Here is an 18028-nt window from a genome sequence, read left to right as displayed (position 1 = left end):
CGTGTACAGCCTGGAATGATACTAGGGTACTTTTTATCCCGAAATTCCTATGGGCGCGAAGCTCCGAGGGGCAGTTACTAATTTATATTTTCAAAAATTAGATTGCTTCACGATTCATACACTTACGTCGTTTGAGGAAACGACTTTGAACATTAGTGAGTGTCAGTGATTATTTAATTCATTAATTTACATTTTACAATACCGACTTCCAACAATACATACAATGCTGAAGTAAACTTTGTACCCACACACATTAAGGACTCTATGTCTTTGTAATAAGTGCCATTGTACGTACGAGTAATGTGTTGAGAATCTTGTTGTTATCTATACAGTTTAGTATCTTTTGTTTCCAATTGTTTATCACAGTCTGTTAGTAGACTAGATAATATGTCTTATAAACATCTACAGCGGTTGCAAAATTCGTTTAAAAATAAAAATGTTTTATCAAATATTTTTGCTAGGAGCAAAAACGTATGGAGCGGTGAAAATATCGTAATTTCTCCGTTTAAAGACGTAGACATTCCTGATGTGAGCCTCAATGAGTATGTTTGGAAGATCTTGGAGAAGCATCCCACGAATATAGCAGCGGTAAGCATTTAAGTTTATTTAAATTTCTTATTTTTCTTGTCGGTGTGAGAGAGAGATGAGATATCTATAGACATACATATTTTAAAATAAACAACAGTATATTATATTAATCCATTAATATTACAAAATTATAAAAAAAATATAAAATGGCCAATTTTAGTAATCACTAGCCGCCCGTCCCGATTTAGCTCAGGTAAAACATAATACTTATACACATAACCTTTCTCAGGAATTATCTATTTATTGAAATATCTATTTATTGGTGAAACTGTTGAAACTGTCAATAAAGATTTATTATTATTATCCGTGCAGTTGTTTCTGAGTTTATCGCGAATAGACAGTTGCGACAAAGGACTTTGTTTTATAATATGTAAGGACTATAATACACTTAGCAAAGTTATCAATGTGGCTTATCGACGTCAATGAGATAATTTTAAAAAGTTATTAGGTATTTGTAAATAATGATAAACCATAAAATAATCAATGTTTTAATAGACAAGACTGTATTAATTAATTTCTAATATAAATAAATAAAAAAAAAAACAATTGATAAAACTTGGTAGCAAATAGCAATTGTAGTAGGTAGGTACCTACATTAACCTGTGCGTTGTGTGTTTGACTATGATCTGCGCGCCGCTAACGTTTAGTTAGACATCCTTCCATGTATAGGTACCTAGGTGTTCAGGACTTGCACTTAAGTGATCAACGTTGCAATAAAATTAATGGTAGGTATAATCATTCAAATGCTTATGCAAATTATAAAATAACCAAAAAGATTCGAAGAGTATTTTTTTTTATTATTATTATTTAACAGTAGGTACTTACACAAAAACAATATTTCAAATTAAAAATTATTTATTGAATATAGGATGATATATGATATACATCACTTATTGACGTCAAAAAATTACTTAAACTAAGTCTACTGCCGGCTTCCAAAGCGCAATTTGAATTAGTGATTCGATTAATATCCATCCGTAATTTTTTTCTTATAATAAAATCCTGCTATACCTACCTACTTAATACCACAAATATAATACGTTCTTAGTATTCTACTAAGGCTTGTTAGTACCTTTTACTTTTTCTGGATATGCAGCTAAATATAATAGTTACCTAGCTTATCTTTCGATGTTACGAGTATATATATGATTAAGTAGGAACGTTATAAGTCAAGGCCGTTATTATCTGGTCAAGTTGAATTTAAAGTAAGACCTTTGAACTCGCTATTTTATTCTGAATATTGTGTTATGTTAATTCAATATTATAACAGTGTTATGTCAAAGGGCTTTTTGTCTGTATAAATAGCATCAAACAACGGAATATTCCAAGCTACATACGAAATATTCCATATTACGTACAGTCGACCGCATGTCAAGCTACCTGAATTCATTGCAAACTCACCTTTATGACAAGGGTTATGAAGGGTAACTTGATATGTGGTCGACTGTACATGTTTGCTTACGATTCTGTTTGGGTATCGAGATAGAAACTTCTTTAAAAACGCATAAAATACATAAATATTAAAACAGATTAAATATATAAATTCAAATTATTAAATAATAGAAACTCATGACGTCATCAAGGATGACCTATGGTCTGATAACTAAGATGCCGAAGACTACGCGAAGTGGAGGATAAAAGCAGGAAAGGGAAGAAAAGGGAAAATGTTTAGATGAAAAGGAAAGATAGATAAATTTAACAATTTGAAAAATCGTAAACCATAAGCAATCGACTAAAATTAAACAAATAACTTTGGTAAACTAACTTTTAGTGAATTTACGTGTGATTTGCACCAGTCAATTTTGACATTAACCAGCGCGTGTGTAAAATGGCGTACTTTGTCATATTGTATGCGTAGTTCAAAATTAAACACACATAGATATATAAACTAAGTTTATTTTGGTAAATGTTTTTCAATGTGATATTTTCAGGTTTGTGGCATAACCAACAGGAGTTACACATACGAAAAAGTATACAAGCAGAGCCGAACTTTTGGCGCCAATTTGCGGAAAAAATTTAGAATCAAAGATGGCGACACTGTCGGAGTGATGTTACCGAACATGCCAGAGTACCCTACGATTTTCTTCGGAGTATTATTTTCAGGAGGAGTTGTAACTACATATAATCCAATTTATACACCATGTAAGGATTTTTTTATAGTGTTAATAACCTGAGATATAATGGCATAGTAGAAAAAAGGCCTTTGTCCAGCTGTGGGACATGATAAACTTATAAAAATGACGATTATTTCCTTTGTTTAATGAGGAAGATAATTATTTTTTGAGCAATAAAGACAGAACATGATAGCAACGAACTACAAAAATAATTTATGAATCAATAATAATTAATGAAAATATGTAGAATATGGTATTAAACAAATCTAGCACTGGCATGAAAGACAGCTGATTTAAATAATGAAAAGAACTACGTAAACGACTATAAATTGTTACTTATCGACAACAAAGAATCATAAAACCAATAAAACGATTATAATAACATATCATGTATAATAACGCAGATATTATTCAGAATCGCGATGACGCAAATTTACAAATTAAATTCAATAAGGCCAATTTGATTTGCATCAAAATTGATCTCAAAACATTTAATTTTAATAATATTATTATTATACCGTTATGTAAATGGTCAAAATAAGTTAAATAGAATTTTGCTCAAAGAAAATTAGCATATTTGTAATTTAAATTAAAACAATCGTGATCAAATCGTGATTTTCTTTCCGTATTTAATTCATTAATTGTTTTCTTCGTGATATTGTTTTGTTATTATGTCTTTATTGCTGAAAAGAGTTTCAACATTTTTGTCTTAAATAATTTTCTCTTCATTATCATAATATAGCTAGGTATTTCATAAGTAACCAATAAGAAATTGTATATTTTTTGTTTCACAGACGAAGTAGAAAGACAGCTTAACGTATCAGCAACAAAGCTAATTATCACAAATCCAACTTTAGTATCAAATGTTAAAAAGGCTTTAGAACTATCCAAGAAAAGCATACCTATAATTTCTGTTGACATAGAGGAAGCTAGTCCTGAAGGAACTGTATCTTATAAAGAACTAGTCGAAGATAATAATGTAGAAATGGCTATTTTAAAAGAAGTGAAGCTAAATCCTAATGATGTTTGTGTGTTGCCGTATTCTAGTGGAACTACGGGAATGCCTAAAGGAGTAGAGCTGACTCACCGAAACATTGTTGCTAATTGCCAACAACAAAATACTGAATGTAGAATTCATAGATTAACTACAGGTATGACTTGTCATGGAATGGGAATCAAAAATCTGTCCTTATGATGGTCTATTGCGGACCTGTCCTTTTGTATGCGTGGCCAGTGTGGGAGATATACAAGAGCGATACAAGAGAGCATTTTGCACGTCACGAAGATGCCGATGCTGTTCTGAACTTATAATTAAATATTGCCAATTCTTTCTTTCTTATTGAGTGTGTGGTGACTTTTACGACTACCTGCCAAGATCTGCAGTGTGCAGGTTTCCTCACGATGTTTTCCTTCACCGGAAGCAAGTGGTGGTCTATGAAAATTACAATTCATGAGTCAGAATGGTATACAAACTCATGTGGCACGAGTGGAGTTCCAATCTGGGACCTTTCGATCACAAGCAGGATGCCAATAATAATACCGTTAGATTATGGGCACTTTTGAGCGGGATATGAGGGGCGAACTTTTAGAATGAAATTTATGACGAAGCTTGTTGTGAATATTTCAAATGTTTAATATTGACGAAACATGTGGCGGATTTATGTCTGTACATTTCTTTTAATTTTTTTATATCATCAAATAAATTACTTAGGCACATTCTTAGGTATATTTGATGACGCATTTTTTTCTTTTTTTTTTAAGAACATTATGCTTAAATCACGTCGTAATGTTTTAGAATGTCATCAAGACTCGCTCTTAGTAATTCTTCCTATGTTCCACGCCTATGGTTTGTCTATCCTCATGCTGCACAAACTGTCACAAGGTCTGAAGCTGGTGACCTTGCCAAGGTTTCAGCCTGACACATTTTTGACTGCATTGCTTGAATACAGAATTAATATGTTGTATTTAGCTCCACCTTTAGGTAAGTGTTTGTTTATCTTGTTTATCTTTTTTTTTAAATCAAATATATCTTTATTTGCCAATAATTTACAAAAGAACAACTACTTATTACATTACATTAACATTTATCATTTAGTTCTAAAATGCGTCGACCTGTCACCAAAAGGAAGTCCACCTGCGAATTAGATAGAATCTGTATCTCAGATGATGGATGACTGGTTAGATGTCAGGACAGACAGACAGGGACAGATGTAAACCTTGTATAGACGTGATATCGATTAAAATTATTTTGTATTTCGTGATGGTATAAAACAGAACTAAACACCCTTGGTTTAGTTCTGTTTTATAGTGATGTTTTAGTGGTGTTTTATATCTCTGTTCACTCCTTAGTTCATGGTTTCTTTATTAGCTGTGAAGCCCCCATAGCACAGGGTCTGCTTTTTCATGTTCATTATATTACCTCCACAATCTATGTTTCAGGGTATAGAAAGATGATGCCGGCGACTCCAGTTTCTTAAATTTGAATTTAGTTTTTATTCGTCCTTACATATTATAAAACAAAGTCCTCTGCCGCGTTTTTCTGTCTGTCTGTTCGCGATAAACTCAAAAACCACTGCACGGATTTTCATGCGGTTTTCCCACATAGATAGTGTGATGGAAGGTTTTGGTGTATAATTTATTATGTTTTTAACTGAGCGAAGCCGGGACGGGCCGCTAGTTAAATATAATGTACGCTTGTAGCCCTGTTCCTGGGATCTCATCCAGAAGTGACCGAGAAGCATTTAGAACACACCAATACTATAACATGTGGTGCGGCACCTTTGCCGGCAGCTGATATATACAAAGTTTTAGGAAAAGTTAAGGTAAATAAAAATTATATTTTGAGAATTTAGGAAGTCATGGCTACAAGAAGGTTTCCAACCTTCTTCTAATATCATTTATCATTTAAACCTTCTTCTAATATAATCTATTCGAAACAAGCTTTCGAGTGCAATGTTGTTGGAGTGAGTAATATAAATTGTAATAATTAAAACGACGCAAGATCTACTTTTTCTATGAAATGTTTTGTGAAATCGATGAAAGTTGGTAGGTACCTATGTTAGTTATTTAGAAGATACGTAGTTTGATAATAGTGAAAGTACAATAAATTGCCCGTAATTTCTGATATAATTTCTGATAGTTTGCCTTTTTTCCGGTATCGGGACGTACAGGTAGCAGTGAACAATATCAAAAGACAATTTAAAAAATGTTGTATTAAAGACTTTTATTGCAATTAAACCCAGGATAGTAATTATGAAGAAAACAGGAGGAGGCTTTAAATATGTAACGCAATTATCGACGTTAAACCAATTCACGATGATTATTCAATAAAATAATAAATATGTTTTGAAAATATGTGAAATAATTCTGAAATAGAGCCGGATGCTCCGCTCGATTCCTTAAAAAGCATGTGTTACATATACATTTAAATAATGATGTTTACAGCACGACCTTCATTTTGGACAAGGCTATGGAATGACAGAAGCAAGTCCTTTAGTGTCAATCGCTCCTTTGGGTTGCAAGCGTTACGAGTCTGTTGGTTATCCTTTACCTAATGTGCAGCTGCGAATCGTTGATGAAAATCTGAAGAATCTTGGACCAGGCCAGGTATGAACATTTTTTTATTACAAACTTACTCAAAAAGAAGTGCAATTTTGTTGTACACATAAGTTTTAACATAATTATATAATACTAGTAAAATTATTAATTTACAAAAAATATCAAAAATCAGTCAAATACGTAAGGAGCCCATAATGCTTGTGACATTTTTTGTTATATAATAGCTATAAACAACCTTTGTACCCTGGTATAATACCTGTATTATGAAGATGTCTTACCCACGCTGTCGTATCTTGGTTTGTTTGGTTGTTTGTTTGTAATAACTTTATTGTACGAAAGTAAGTATATAAATTGAAATCAATACAAGAAAGATCAAGACAACAACAACGGCGTACTCATCATATATTTTTTAAGTTCAATGTACGTGAGTTTCTATAATTTGGGAGTAACTAATGCATTTTACAAAATTCTGAACAAAGTAATAGGATAAACGAATTTATCATCAGTATTTGAGTAATATGTTACTGAAATATGAATATTAAGTGATTAATTAAAAAGAACATAAAAATCGCCATAATTCGAACAGAATCACTACTAAGAATATGAGTCGATCAAGAAATCGATTAGATCATTCAATGATTCACTTATTACAGTAAAAAGTTAATGTCCCGGATACACTACTTGAACTCAATAGCTTATGTATTAATTTTGTTCAATCCTTACTTCGGTGAGCTCATAAAGAAGTGCTAACAATACTAATACTATTGTTAACACCTACACGTTGAAACTAAAATTTTTGATGCTATATCGATTTAGATATATATATTTGAATGGGATTCCCGGGTCGACTTTTTTGGTGATTTTTTGCTCGTATATTTTTAGATGTGTAACCTACCTACGGGAAATAGGTATGATGACTTTTTTGAAGACCTGTGCTTCAAGGTTTTTATGAAGAATAAATAGGTAGAACAGACAGTGTATAAGATTTTCACAATGCCGGGAGTGCCGGCAGAAGTGAACTTTTTTTTCAATCCTTCTGCATTGGTAGGTCATTGTAAAAACTTGTTGTGCATTTTTGATGTATTACCGATCAGGGTCATGTGTCCTGACGAATTTAACATTTTTTACCCATCACAAGAAGTGCACAACGCCATTAAAGAAGTTTTCACTTCAAAAATCTATTGGAAAAAAAAGGTTAAAACATTTGTTTAAACTAGAAAATAAATGTTTGGCTATGGCGCTTCCACGTGGTCCTAGCAGAAGGCGGTAACCAAGCACTGGCTTGATGTCGTCAAGCGTGATATGCGTGTAACGTTTAGACAACTAAGGATATTGTAGACCGTGCGATGTTGAGGAGAATAGTAGGAAAGTGGATCCTAGGCCTCAACTAGGATGAACCAACGGGAAATACTTTGGATGAGAAAAAAGGAATAAAAACGAATATCAAATGTTAACCTTAACTAGATGAGGACAAGATTCACAATCAGAATCTTTCCGTAAGAGTCATACTAACCCTTACTCCGTGTGCTGGCGTCATTTTAGTTCAGATCATATTACTTTTTACTATACTATTACATCAGATGAATTCTGTAATAAAAAAACTTTTTCATCTGATTTACATAAGCATGCAACACTCAGAGTCATTGTCAAGACAAAGCATACGAACCCAATTTAAATGAGTTCGTTATCCTCAGATCTGCATAATGTTACAATATTATTGCTCTGTCATTCTATTACATGTGCGTGCAAAGTTTAACCTCATTCAGAAAGAGGTATGTGAGTTCAATCCAATTATTGAGATTTGATAACAAAAGTTCGAGAAGCATGCAGTAAAGACTTTAATTTCTATAATGAATGGTTAATTTATACTACAAATTATGAATTTGTACATGATAGGTGGTATGGCCCATCCAACATTATCATGTACAAAGAAGGTGCTTAAACAGTAGCGACAATAACATTGTCAATGATAAAAATATATCGAGAGAAATTCCGTAATAATTTGTAACTAAACTAAATATAACTTTAGTCTTATGACAGCAGAATTCGAAATGAGAGCGACAGAAATAGATGTATTATTTTCATACTATTTGACATATGTCATAGGACTCAAGTTATATTTTACAAAGTATAACTGGGTACCTACCTAAATAAAATAATCGATCATCCAAAATAGCTAAATATCAAATCTTATTACTACTATGTCTTGGAATACAATTGAATATCTATTTCATCTCGACAAACATGGTAAAATAACAAATATATGATTTAAACTTATGTCAAAATCGTGACATCATAGTATCGGAATGCTCTTGTTTCATTTTTCCATTTTAACTTCAGGTGGGTGAACTACTAATCAAAGGTCCAAATATAATGAGAGGCTATAGAAATAATCCGGAAGCCAATAAAGAAGTATTTTTAGAAGGTGACTGGTATCGAAGCGGAGATTTGGCGAAGATCGACAAAGATGGTCTGATGTTCATATCTGACAGACTCAAAGAACTTATAAAGGTAAATTTTAACCTTACTAAAATCCTTTATCATAATGATGATATTTCAATTATTTTCTTATAATATTATTATGTTAAATGAATTTCTTTATTGCATTAAAGAACACAATTACTTATATTATACCTACTTGATTTTTGAATAGATATTATACTTACTTGATTTATAATTTTACGCAATAATATACACCACCAATATTTGAAAATTCTTATAGTCTAAACTTTTGGGAGCCTCTATTTTTTCAAATTGTTTTTTGTAAAAATAGGAATATAGCTTCTAAATAAGGAAATATTTTTATAAACGTCTCGCAATTTCGCAATTAGATACAAGAAATTTAGTCCAAAGCGTTTTTGAAGTAATGGTTTCATTTTTACGTATTCATGTATGTTGCCTATAAACTGACTAGGCTGTGTGTCCCTTAGTCGCTTCGTACGACATCCACGTCCTATTCTAGGGTAGAACCACACGCCATACTGTCCTAACTCGAGTTATATTTGCAAATAATTTACTTTGTAAATGTACTACAGGTCAATGCTTACCAAGTCCCACCAGCAGAACTAGATAGTGCAGTCAAGAATCATCCAGCAGTTTTAGATGCTGCTGTGGTTGGCATACCAGACCCTCAAACTGGAGAAAGACCTAAGGCTTTTGTAATTTTGAACAAAGCAGCCAAAGCTACTGAAGAAGATATCATGAATTTCGTCAACGAAAGAGTAGCTCCATATAAGAAGATTAAGGAAATAGAATTCGTTGATAGTATACCCAAAAACCCGTCTGGAAAGATTCTAAGAAGACTCTTGAAAGAACAATACAGGAAGAAATAAATTTTATAATATTAATAGTTGTTTATTTACATAAGTGCCTCCTATATAAAACAATTACATCAAGTGAATACATATTATAGGAATCTGAAGGATGAGAATTGTCTATAATCACAATAATTGTAAGATTAAAGACCTATATAAAACTTGTGTTACAAATTTGTTCGTCTTTGTACTATAATTGTTAGATTGTAATATTTATGCGATATTGTACTAAACAAGTTGATATAATTATCACAATAAATCGACCCGTCCCGGATGAAATACGTTACATGGGGAAAAACAGATCGTAAATCAGAATAAATATTTAAAAGCGAAGAAAAAATCGAATCCTTAATCAATGTCGATTGTCATTTGTCAGTTCCAGCAAATACATTAATCGTATAACATAATGTTAACGCTGATTTGCATAATGAATTGGATCATAGGCGCCACTGTGCTGACGTCTTGTCGGCGTTGCCAAAATGAGACTCTAGACGATTTATTAAAAAAAAATTATGTATTCCGAATTCTCGACCAGAATAAGGCAGGCATTAGCATCCGAATACAATATTCATGAATATTTAAAATTGTTACGTTTGAACTTTACGAAATATTTTGTCCGTGAACAATGGGATCGCTTCGGCTATTTTGATTTACACAAAATTTAAATCTTCAATAACGTTCTTATTGTTATTTTTTGCAGTAAATATTTGATGTAACAAACATGTAAAGGTATTCAGCTCCCGTAGGAATTTCGGCATGAAAATTAACATATGTGCTATTCCACATTATATTATACCCATGTACCAAATTATATTGAAAATTATCCTGTAAATTTGCATGATTGAGTAATAAACATGTTCACATTCAAACATGTTACCGGTTGGACCATCGAACTTAGTTATCTAAGTACCTAGAGGCGATTTTCTTTTATAGTTTTCAATTATTAGTTTATAGCTACAAACACAAAAATAGTAAAATGCCAAAATGAATGAATTAATGAAAGTGAGTGAATGCCACTAATCTCTTTGCTCGTAGAGTGGCTTCGGTGTACAAAAATACAGAAAACGGGCACAACACACCCCGAACAAATTTGATTCAAATAGAAATACTTTTCCGCGTTGGGGACCAAACCTCTCCTGGTTTTCACTCTCTTCTTCAAAAGGATCTTGACCTATGTTGTTTATGAGAGCCATATCCAGCATAAGGCATTCATTAACAATAAAAAGATCTTCGACAAATAACATTTGAATATTGTTTACAACCTTAGGAAATGATCGCACCAACATTTACTACGACTGATTTTGCAATCAAAACAATACTATTAAAATCTTTTCGTATAATGGTTTACGTAGGTACCAACGTGGTCTTGAAGCGACGGGTCGGACCGGTCTAAAATGATATTAAAATTGCTCCATATGACTTTTTACTTGCGTCAGAAGTCTAAGCGGATCTCATGCCGGGGAGACATTGATTTGTTACAGTTCGAAAAAAATTGACGATCTCAACCGGATAGCCTAAAAATCTAAAAACATTTGGGAAATGAAATTCATGTTGGACTAGAAAATAATCTTTCTCTCTCTTTGTTATTTTTTATTTCGTTCTAGACTAGCGAGCCGGCCCTGCTTCGTACGGTCTAATAGGCTGTTTTGTAAACTTTCGTTAATTAAAATTGTCTACACAACAGTTAAAATTTTATCACGATTCTATGCGTGGTGTATAAGAAAGCTTAGAAACAGACGGACGAAGTCGACTTTGTTTTATACTATTAAGTGATGATTTGTATATGGAAATATGCACGTGCTAAATCAGCTTCTTCATGAATTTCATTCCAGTTAAAAATTTCAACCCGGGTATTCAATTCGAGGTGACATTCCGATGGCTCCTACGTATACTATTGTAATCCACAAATTAGCCATTTTCGTTTTATTAGTGTTTCATAAATATTTTATTACATACTATCGAATCCACAAACAAAAAAAATTATATAATTTAAAATAAAAAAGTTTTCAAAGGTATACAATCGTATGTTACCGACACGCGCGCCGTATACAGACGCAATGTCCTGTGCGATCGTCTACAGGGGCGCGGGGAGCGGAGTTGGGAATAGTAAAGGTCACTTGCGGTTTGGTACGCTGCAAAGAGGCACGGGATTTTCGTACAATGCGTCTGCAGTATTTATACGAAATACGATAAATAAAGTGAAGTGTGTTAAAAATGAGTAATAAGTATAAGAAAGATTATTCAAAACTACATTCAAGGGGTCGAAAATTATGCGAAATAGCATTAAAATCGACAACTTCAAGAAATGATACTGTTGTTTCCGAATCATTTTCTGATAACGAAGACTTGGCGTTGCTAATTAATGATGTAGAAGAAATCGGAAGAGTACTAGGTAAGTATAATAACAATGTTTTTTATTATTATTAAGTTTTGCCTATCTTTTGCCACTAGCTAAATATTAAACTATAGTAAATATCACATACGATAGTTTACGTCATTCATTTGAATTAAAAAAGTATCGTATGTGTCACATACCATTTTTTACATTGTCCACAAAACTTTTTTTTTATCGTATGTAATACATACGGTTATTTACGTGGTTTATATTGATATATTCGTTAGTGTATGAACACTTACGGTAGTTTACATTGTTTAATTATAATATTTATTTGATTGTAATTTTTAGTTATGATTGTTTACATCTTAGTTGCAAATTAAAGATGTATCTTATGTATAATTTTATTAAAATAAACATGACAAACAGACGTGACTTAAATGCTAATGGAATTACTTACTTGCTATTTTTATTTTTTTCAGATTTCAGATTCACCATTGCCGGAAGGAGCAGATTTATTAGAAATTGAGGCACTTTCTAATATGATCAGCTTTGATGCTGGTATTTTGCAATATTTACGACTAACTTAACATCTACTGATACGATGATTGCATTTTTATTTTTTAATAGGTATGTATATCACTACATCATTTTCTATTTTTTCAGGAACAGAATTTAAGCGACAACAACAATTTGCCCGCAACTTTAAGTGATCTCTCGCAGCATTCACCTGTTCATAAGATACCTGACGATTTATCACCAAGGTCTTCAGACACACATTACCCGTCTTCTCCTGAATGTACTACTAACCATTTAGATATAGATTGTTGTAATGATTTTTGCCCGTACTTTCTTGGTGATGAGATACGCGAACCACTGTCTCAACTATCTAATTTTACTGGTTATTCGACACCTCAAGCAAACACGCCGTTAACGTGCTTTAGTGATGTTACACCTACCCCCGATAGAAAAAAGGTAACAAGAAAAGACAAGGGTAACATTAGAAGACAGCATAAGAATGAGTGGATGGATGTAAAGAGGAAAAAAAAGACAAATCTCGGTAAGGCGTACGTGACTCGTAAAGGTATATATAAACCAAAAAAAGAAATAAAATCGCCATGTAAATGCCGATTAAAATGTTTCGAAAAAATATCAACTGAACAAAGAAAAGCAATTTTGAGGCTTTCTGGAAATTAGGCGATCATCATAAGCAATGGATTTATGTATCCAACCTGGTAAGCCAAAATCATAAGCGTAGAGTTTATGTTGATACCCAGTCCCGGCGAAAATATACCATGAAATATAGATTACCTCTTCCCGATTCAGATAGTTCAGATGAAAATAACTTGATAGTTTGCAAAAAACAGTTCTTATCTACGTTGTCAATCAGTGAACAATTTGTTTACACAGCAATACAGAAGACAGACTCTTCAACAGGTATTGTTACTACTGATAATCGAGGCAAGCACCAAAATCATCCTTGCAAAATGTCTGCTGATGTCAAGAAAAGTGTATGTGACCATATTGAATGCTTGCAACCAGTAGAGTCCCATTATACTCGAAAGGATAACTCCAAATTATACTTAGATAGTGATTTAAACTTTCATAAGCTCTTCGTTATGTACAATGAATGGTTTGATCCTATTATTTACCAATGTAAAGCGGAAACAGAGCGTCAATATAAAACTATTGTAAACGATAGCTTTAAGCTCAGTTTTTTTAAACCTAAGAAGGATCAATGTGACGTATGTCACAAATATAAGATCAGTGAATCTCGCACTGAGATGGATCATGAAACTTATGCCAATCATATTATTAATAAAAATACGGCACGTGGTTTAAAGACTGCAGATAAAAAGGAGGCTATATCTTCAGGTGGCAAAATAGTCGCTGCCACGTTTGATTTTCAAAAAGTACTGATTTGCCCTTATGGTGAAATAAGCGTATTTTATTATAAACGAAAATTAGCTACCATGAATTTTACCGTGTTCAATTTAGCCCCAAGAACAGCGACTTGCTACATGTGGCATGAGGCAGAAGGTAAACGAGGTGCGAATGAGGTATCAAGTTGTCTGTCAGATTTCATATCTAAAGGAGTAGATGCAGGGGCAGTTGAATTTAGATTTTGGTCAGATAATGCCACAGGGCAAAACCGGAATAGAATAGTTTTCGCAGCTTACATGTTGCTAGCCCAAAAATATAATGTTATCATTAAACATACATTTTTGGAAAAAGGACATACGCAACAAGAAGGAGATAGTGTACATGCATTAATTGAAAGATCTGCCAAAAATAAATGTATCTATACTCCTTTGGAATTAGTGCATTAGTGCGATGGGCTAAGCAAGACGGAAAACCGTACAATGTTGTTGAGATGGATCATACCAAGTTTTTAGATTATAAATCAATTTTAGCCTCTAAAAATTGGGCTAAAAATACAAACGGAGAAGTAGTTCAATGGACAAAGATAAAAGAAGTAAAGGTTTTTCCTTCTGATCCCAATAAACTTCTTTATAAATATAATTTAGATGAGTCTCAATACATGACTATTGTTACTAGAACGAATACTAGACGACGACAGCAAGATAACACTAATATTCCCCCTCTTTATGATGATGTACTGCCCATATCTTTAGCTAAAAAGAATGATCTGATAAGTCTTTGCAATAGTGGAATCATTCCAGCAGTTCATCATAACTTTTACCAAAGTCTTTCTGTAATTTCCCATAATGCTATTCGTAACACTGATACTGATTCAGATTAAATACTCTTTTGTAATTGATTAGAATTTATTCAAAATATTTTTTATAAAGTTTAGTAAAAAAACTAATTTTAGTTAATATGTAGCTCAACCAAGGTTTGAACTTTATTTCATTAATCTTTTTATTTGTTAATTTAGGGATATTAATATATTATTTGCTGATTGAGAGATATTTTTATTATGTTATTCCAATTTCATTTTGAAGCGCGTAGTTCACATTAATAAATAATACTCATAAATCATAAAGACTGAGTACTGAAGTCATAGATTTAAGATAATAGTAAGAAATATTATTTTACTTTATCAAGATGATAAGAATGAAACTGTTTTTTTTTGTTTAAACTCTGGAGAAAGTGTTTATTTATGTCACAATTGTTATATTCTAAAATAATTATAAGAAAACAAAATAGTTTTGTTACAATACTGTTATAAAATGATTCGGTGTTTTTTTTATTATGAATAAAACATTCCAAAAATATCAATTGATTTTATGATTAAGTATGTATATAGTAAATACCTTACACTCTACCTATAGTCATTGTAAAATTTATTTTTTTTTATAGACATTTAAAACATCCCATAAAATCCCGTAAAAAGCAGTAAGTAATTCATACCACATTTTTTATCGACAAATAAACAAAGTAAGTAATCGTATAGCTGAGTTACGATTTTTTGATTGATAAACCATGCCAAGTAAATAGTCGTATAGTTGAGTTACAATCTTTAAAACTTCTTCTATCCAATGTAAACAATCGTAACAACAATATCTCGGAAACTATAATATATTTATAAATGAATGTTATTACATTGTTATATGCTATAGTTCAACTAATTGTAATTAAAAAATCATATTCCTAGCTTAAAATTCAAAGAAACTATACATTATAATCATCTTAATTGCTTCTCCTGTAAAGTTGTATTTTTAGACATACAATAGTATACGTGGGAGCCATCGATTCGTGAGTCAATTTTACCCAAATTCGTTCGTTAGATTTAACATGATTGAGCAACAGACAAACGTACCTACTGACACACTATTAAGAAGGTATAAATGAAACTGGGATTTTATTTCAATTGTGATTATCTTGGATATAATACAAAATCAAAAAATAACTCATAAAATATAGAACGATATAATCACTCCAGATTCTACGGTAGAGATGGGATATCTAATGTTTGTCGTCTTGCGATTTTTCTCGTCTAACAAATACACATCCTAACTAATTCATGTATTATGTTAGCCTAAGGACTACCATAATTACAGAACCTCATAGGCAATGGACGGCAGAATCTTAATTTCATATGAATATAAAAGTATACCCATATAAATAATACAAAATCACTTTTATAAAATCTTGTGTAATTATATTCTGCTTGTAAGTCTTGTAACATCACAATATAGTCGACTTAATTTTTTCCAAACAATTCAGTAAAAAAAAAAAAAACAAAAACATTAGCTGCGCAATCAGGTTAAAAACTTCAAAACATAAGTGCGCATTAACAATACACTTCGATCTGTTTGACTTTCAAGCTCATAATATTTCACCTATTGGCGGATGATAAATCGTTTGTTGTCAAACTTTTTTGCGAACAATCCAATAAAATATTTAATGACAAGGTTTAAAGCAGACATAATTTATTATTACATTAATAAGATGAACGTGGGTAGATTGATATTTTAACGACTATGCCAAACAACACGTATTAAGGGGTAGGTAGATAAAATATATTGGCTGTTAGATCGATGAATGTTTATGCGTCAACTCGATAGCACCCGTATGTTGACTGCTGTTTGCTCTAAAATATATATGCCTATATTATAAGTACAATAGCTTTACACGTTGTCACAAGAGATTAAAAAAACATTAAAGGCTGACGTCAACCCTCGTTGGGAATGGGATCAGTTGTCAAGGCTGTGTGTAGTCACCTCGTATGACATCCATGGGTATGGAGTGGTTCTATTTTAGGGCGGAACCACACGCCAGAGTGGTCTCATCAGCGGCTAACCTGCCACAGGCACATACCAGGCAGACATAGATTACAAAGAGTTATAATAAATTTCGAAGCTAATTTATCTATTAGTTATTGTAAATTTGTTGAAAATTATCTCTGAACTTTTCGAACGCGCTCACGCGGGTATTTGGGGTAATAAGGGTACGCGCTATTAAAAAATTCAATTAAATCCGTCCAGCTATTTTGACGTGATTGACTAATGATTAACTAGTTTTTGCTTGCTACGCTCGCGGTATAACTATTCGAAATTTCATCCCAATCGGTCCAGTGGTTTAGTCGTGAAAATGTGACAGACAGAAAGATAGATAGACTTAGTAGTATGGATAGGACGCAGAAGCTATTGTCATTGAACAAATTTAGATCAGTAGCTTTGCTTATCCAAACGCGTTAATAAGGTTTGTAAATAACAAACATAGATTATATTTGATATCACACTTACCTAATTCACTATTATTTATCAATGACTAGCTGTTTCTCGCTGCTCCACTTGCGGTAGTAAGCAGCAAATATCATTCTCCAGCGCTCCAACTATCTCCACACTAAAAATCACTTCAATCCATTACTCCATTTCTTATTTATGATATTAGTAAGTATACGGATTACATATATTATTGCCTGTTTACCCGAGACTTCATCAGCGTAGAATAGTTTCTATTGACAACATAATTATATTTTTTGTGATTTATTAGATTGTTTTTCTATAAAGCGTAAGCAAGTGGCTTTTAACTATATAGTCCTGATTTTCTTACTCAAAAAGTTACTATTAGTTACTTATTAATTTATTTGCCAATTAAGTGTACAAAATGATGGTCTTAAAATTATTACATAGTTACTTCCAACTTAGTCACTTCTGCATTACTACTGCAAAAGATACATAAAAATATCAATGATCAATGATCTTTTTAATGTATCTTTTAGGAAATATCGAAGCAAGAAGAGGAAAAGGAAAGCCAAGAAGGGCATTCCTAGATGAAATAAGAGAGAAGGTAGAGCTCGTGTCGTGAGATCGATGGCTGAGCTACCTCTCGATGGATGGATACCTATGCTAGATACTAATATCTAGGATTAATATTCTTTTGAACATAACTTTCATATACAAACTTTCACCACCATTGTAGTATTTTAGGGTGTTATTTTTAAGTAGCCTATATTTGAACGTGGGTCTTTAACTACATGCATACCAAATTTCATCAAAATTTCTCCAGCGGTTTAAACGTTAAAGCGGAACAGACACGATTGAACAGAATTGAGTTTGTTCCTATGTAGCTCAAGCCGCCGATCTCTTGTTTTTCAGTGCGTTATTACTGTTTTTCTTTTATATTCCTATGTCCGGTTGCATTCGGAG

General features: G+C 32.4%; 1 protein-coding gene across 1 annotated transcript; it reads left to right on the top strand.

Annotated features, from left to right (window-relative positions):
* The first annotated feature begins 356 nt into the window (after window positions 1-356).
* On the top strand, window positions 357-9748 carry LOC128674409 (uncharacterized). The gene is made up of 8 exons (XM_053752910.2): window positions 357-588; window positions 2520-2730; window positions 3497-3853; window positions 4498-4683; window positions 5403-5524; window positions 6147-6308; window positions 8601-8771; window positions 9296-9748. Exons 1-8 carry the CDS (start codon window positions 388-390, stop codon window positions 9590-9592), a joined length of 1707 nt encoding a protein of 568 aa, XP_053608885.1. The 5' UTR covers window positions 357-387; the 3' UTR covers window positions 9593-9748.
* The last annotated feature ends 8280 nt before the right edge of the window (window positions 9749-18028 follow it).

This window comes from Plodia interpunctella, chromosome 12 (assembly GCF_027563975.2).
Source record: "Plodia interpunctella isolate USDA-ARS_2022_Savannah chromosome 12, ilPloInte3.2, whole genome shotgun sequence".
NCBI classification, from domain to species: Eukaryota; Metazoa; Arthropoda; class Insecta; order Lepidoptera; family Pyralidae; genus Plodia; species Plodia interpunctella.
The sequence above is the reverse complement of the archived record's forward strand: the minus strand, read 5'-3'. Positions and strand labels throughout refer to the sequence as shown.

What these genes read in the sequence shown, in the direction of transcription:
- LOC128674409 (XM_053752910.2), top strand. Translation starts at nt 388, where the DNA reads ATGTCTTATAAACATCTACAGCGGTTGCAAAATTCGTTTAAAAATAAA. An exon ending in TAATCCAATTTATACACCAT is followed by an intron (nt 2,731 to 3,496) that starts GTAAGGATTTTT and finishes TTTGTTTCACAG; the next exon opens with ACGAAGTAGAAAGACAGCTT. An exon ending in AAGTTTTAGGAAAAGTTAAG is followed by an intron (nt 5,525 to 6,146) that starts GTAAATAAAAAT and finishes TGATGTTTACAG; the next exon opens with CACGACCTTCATTTTGGACA.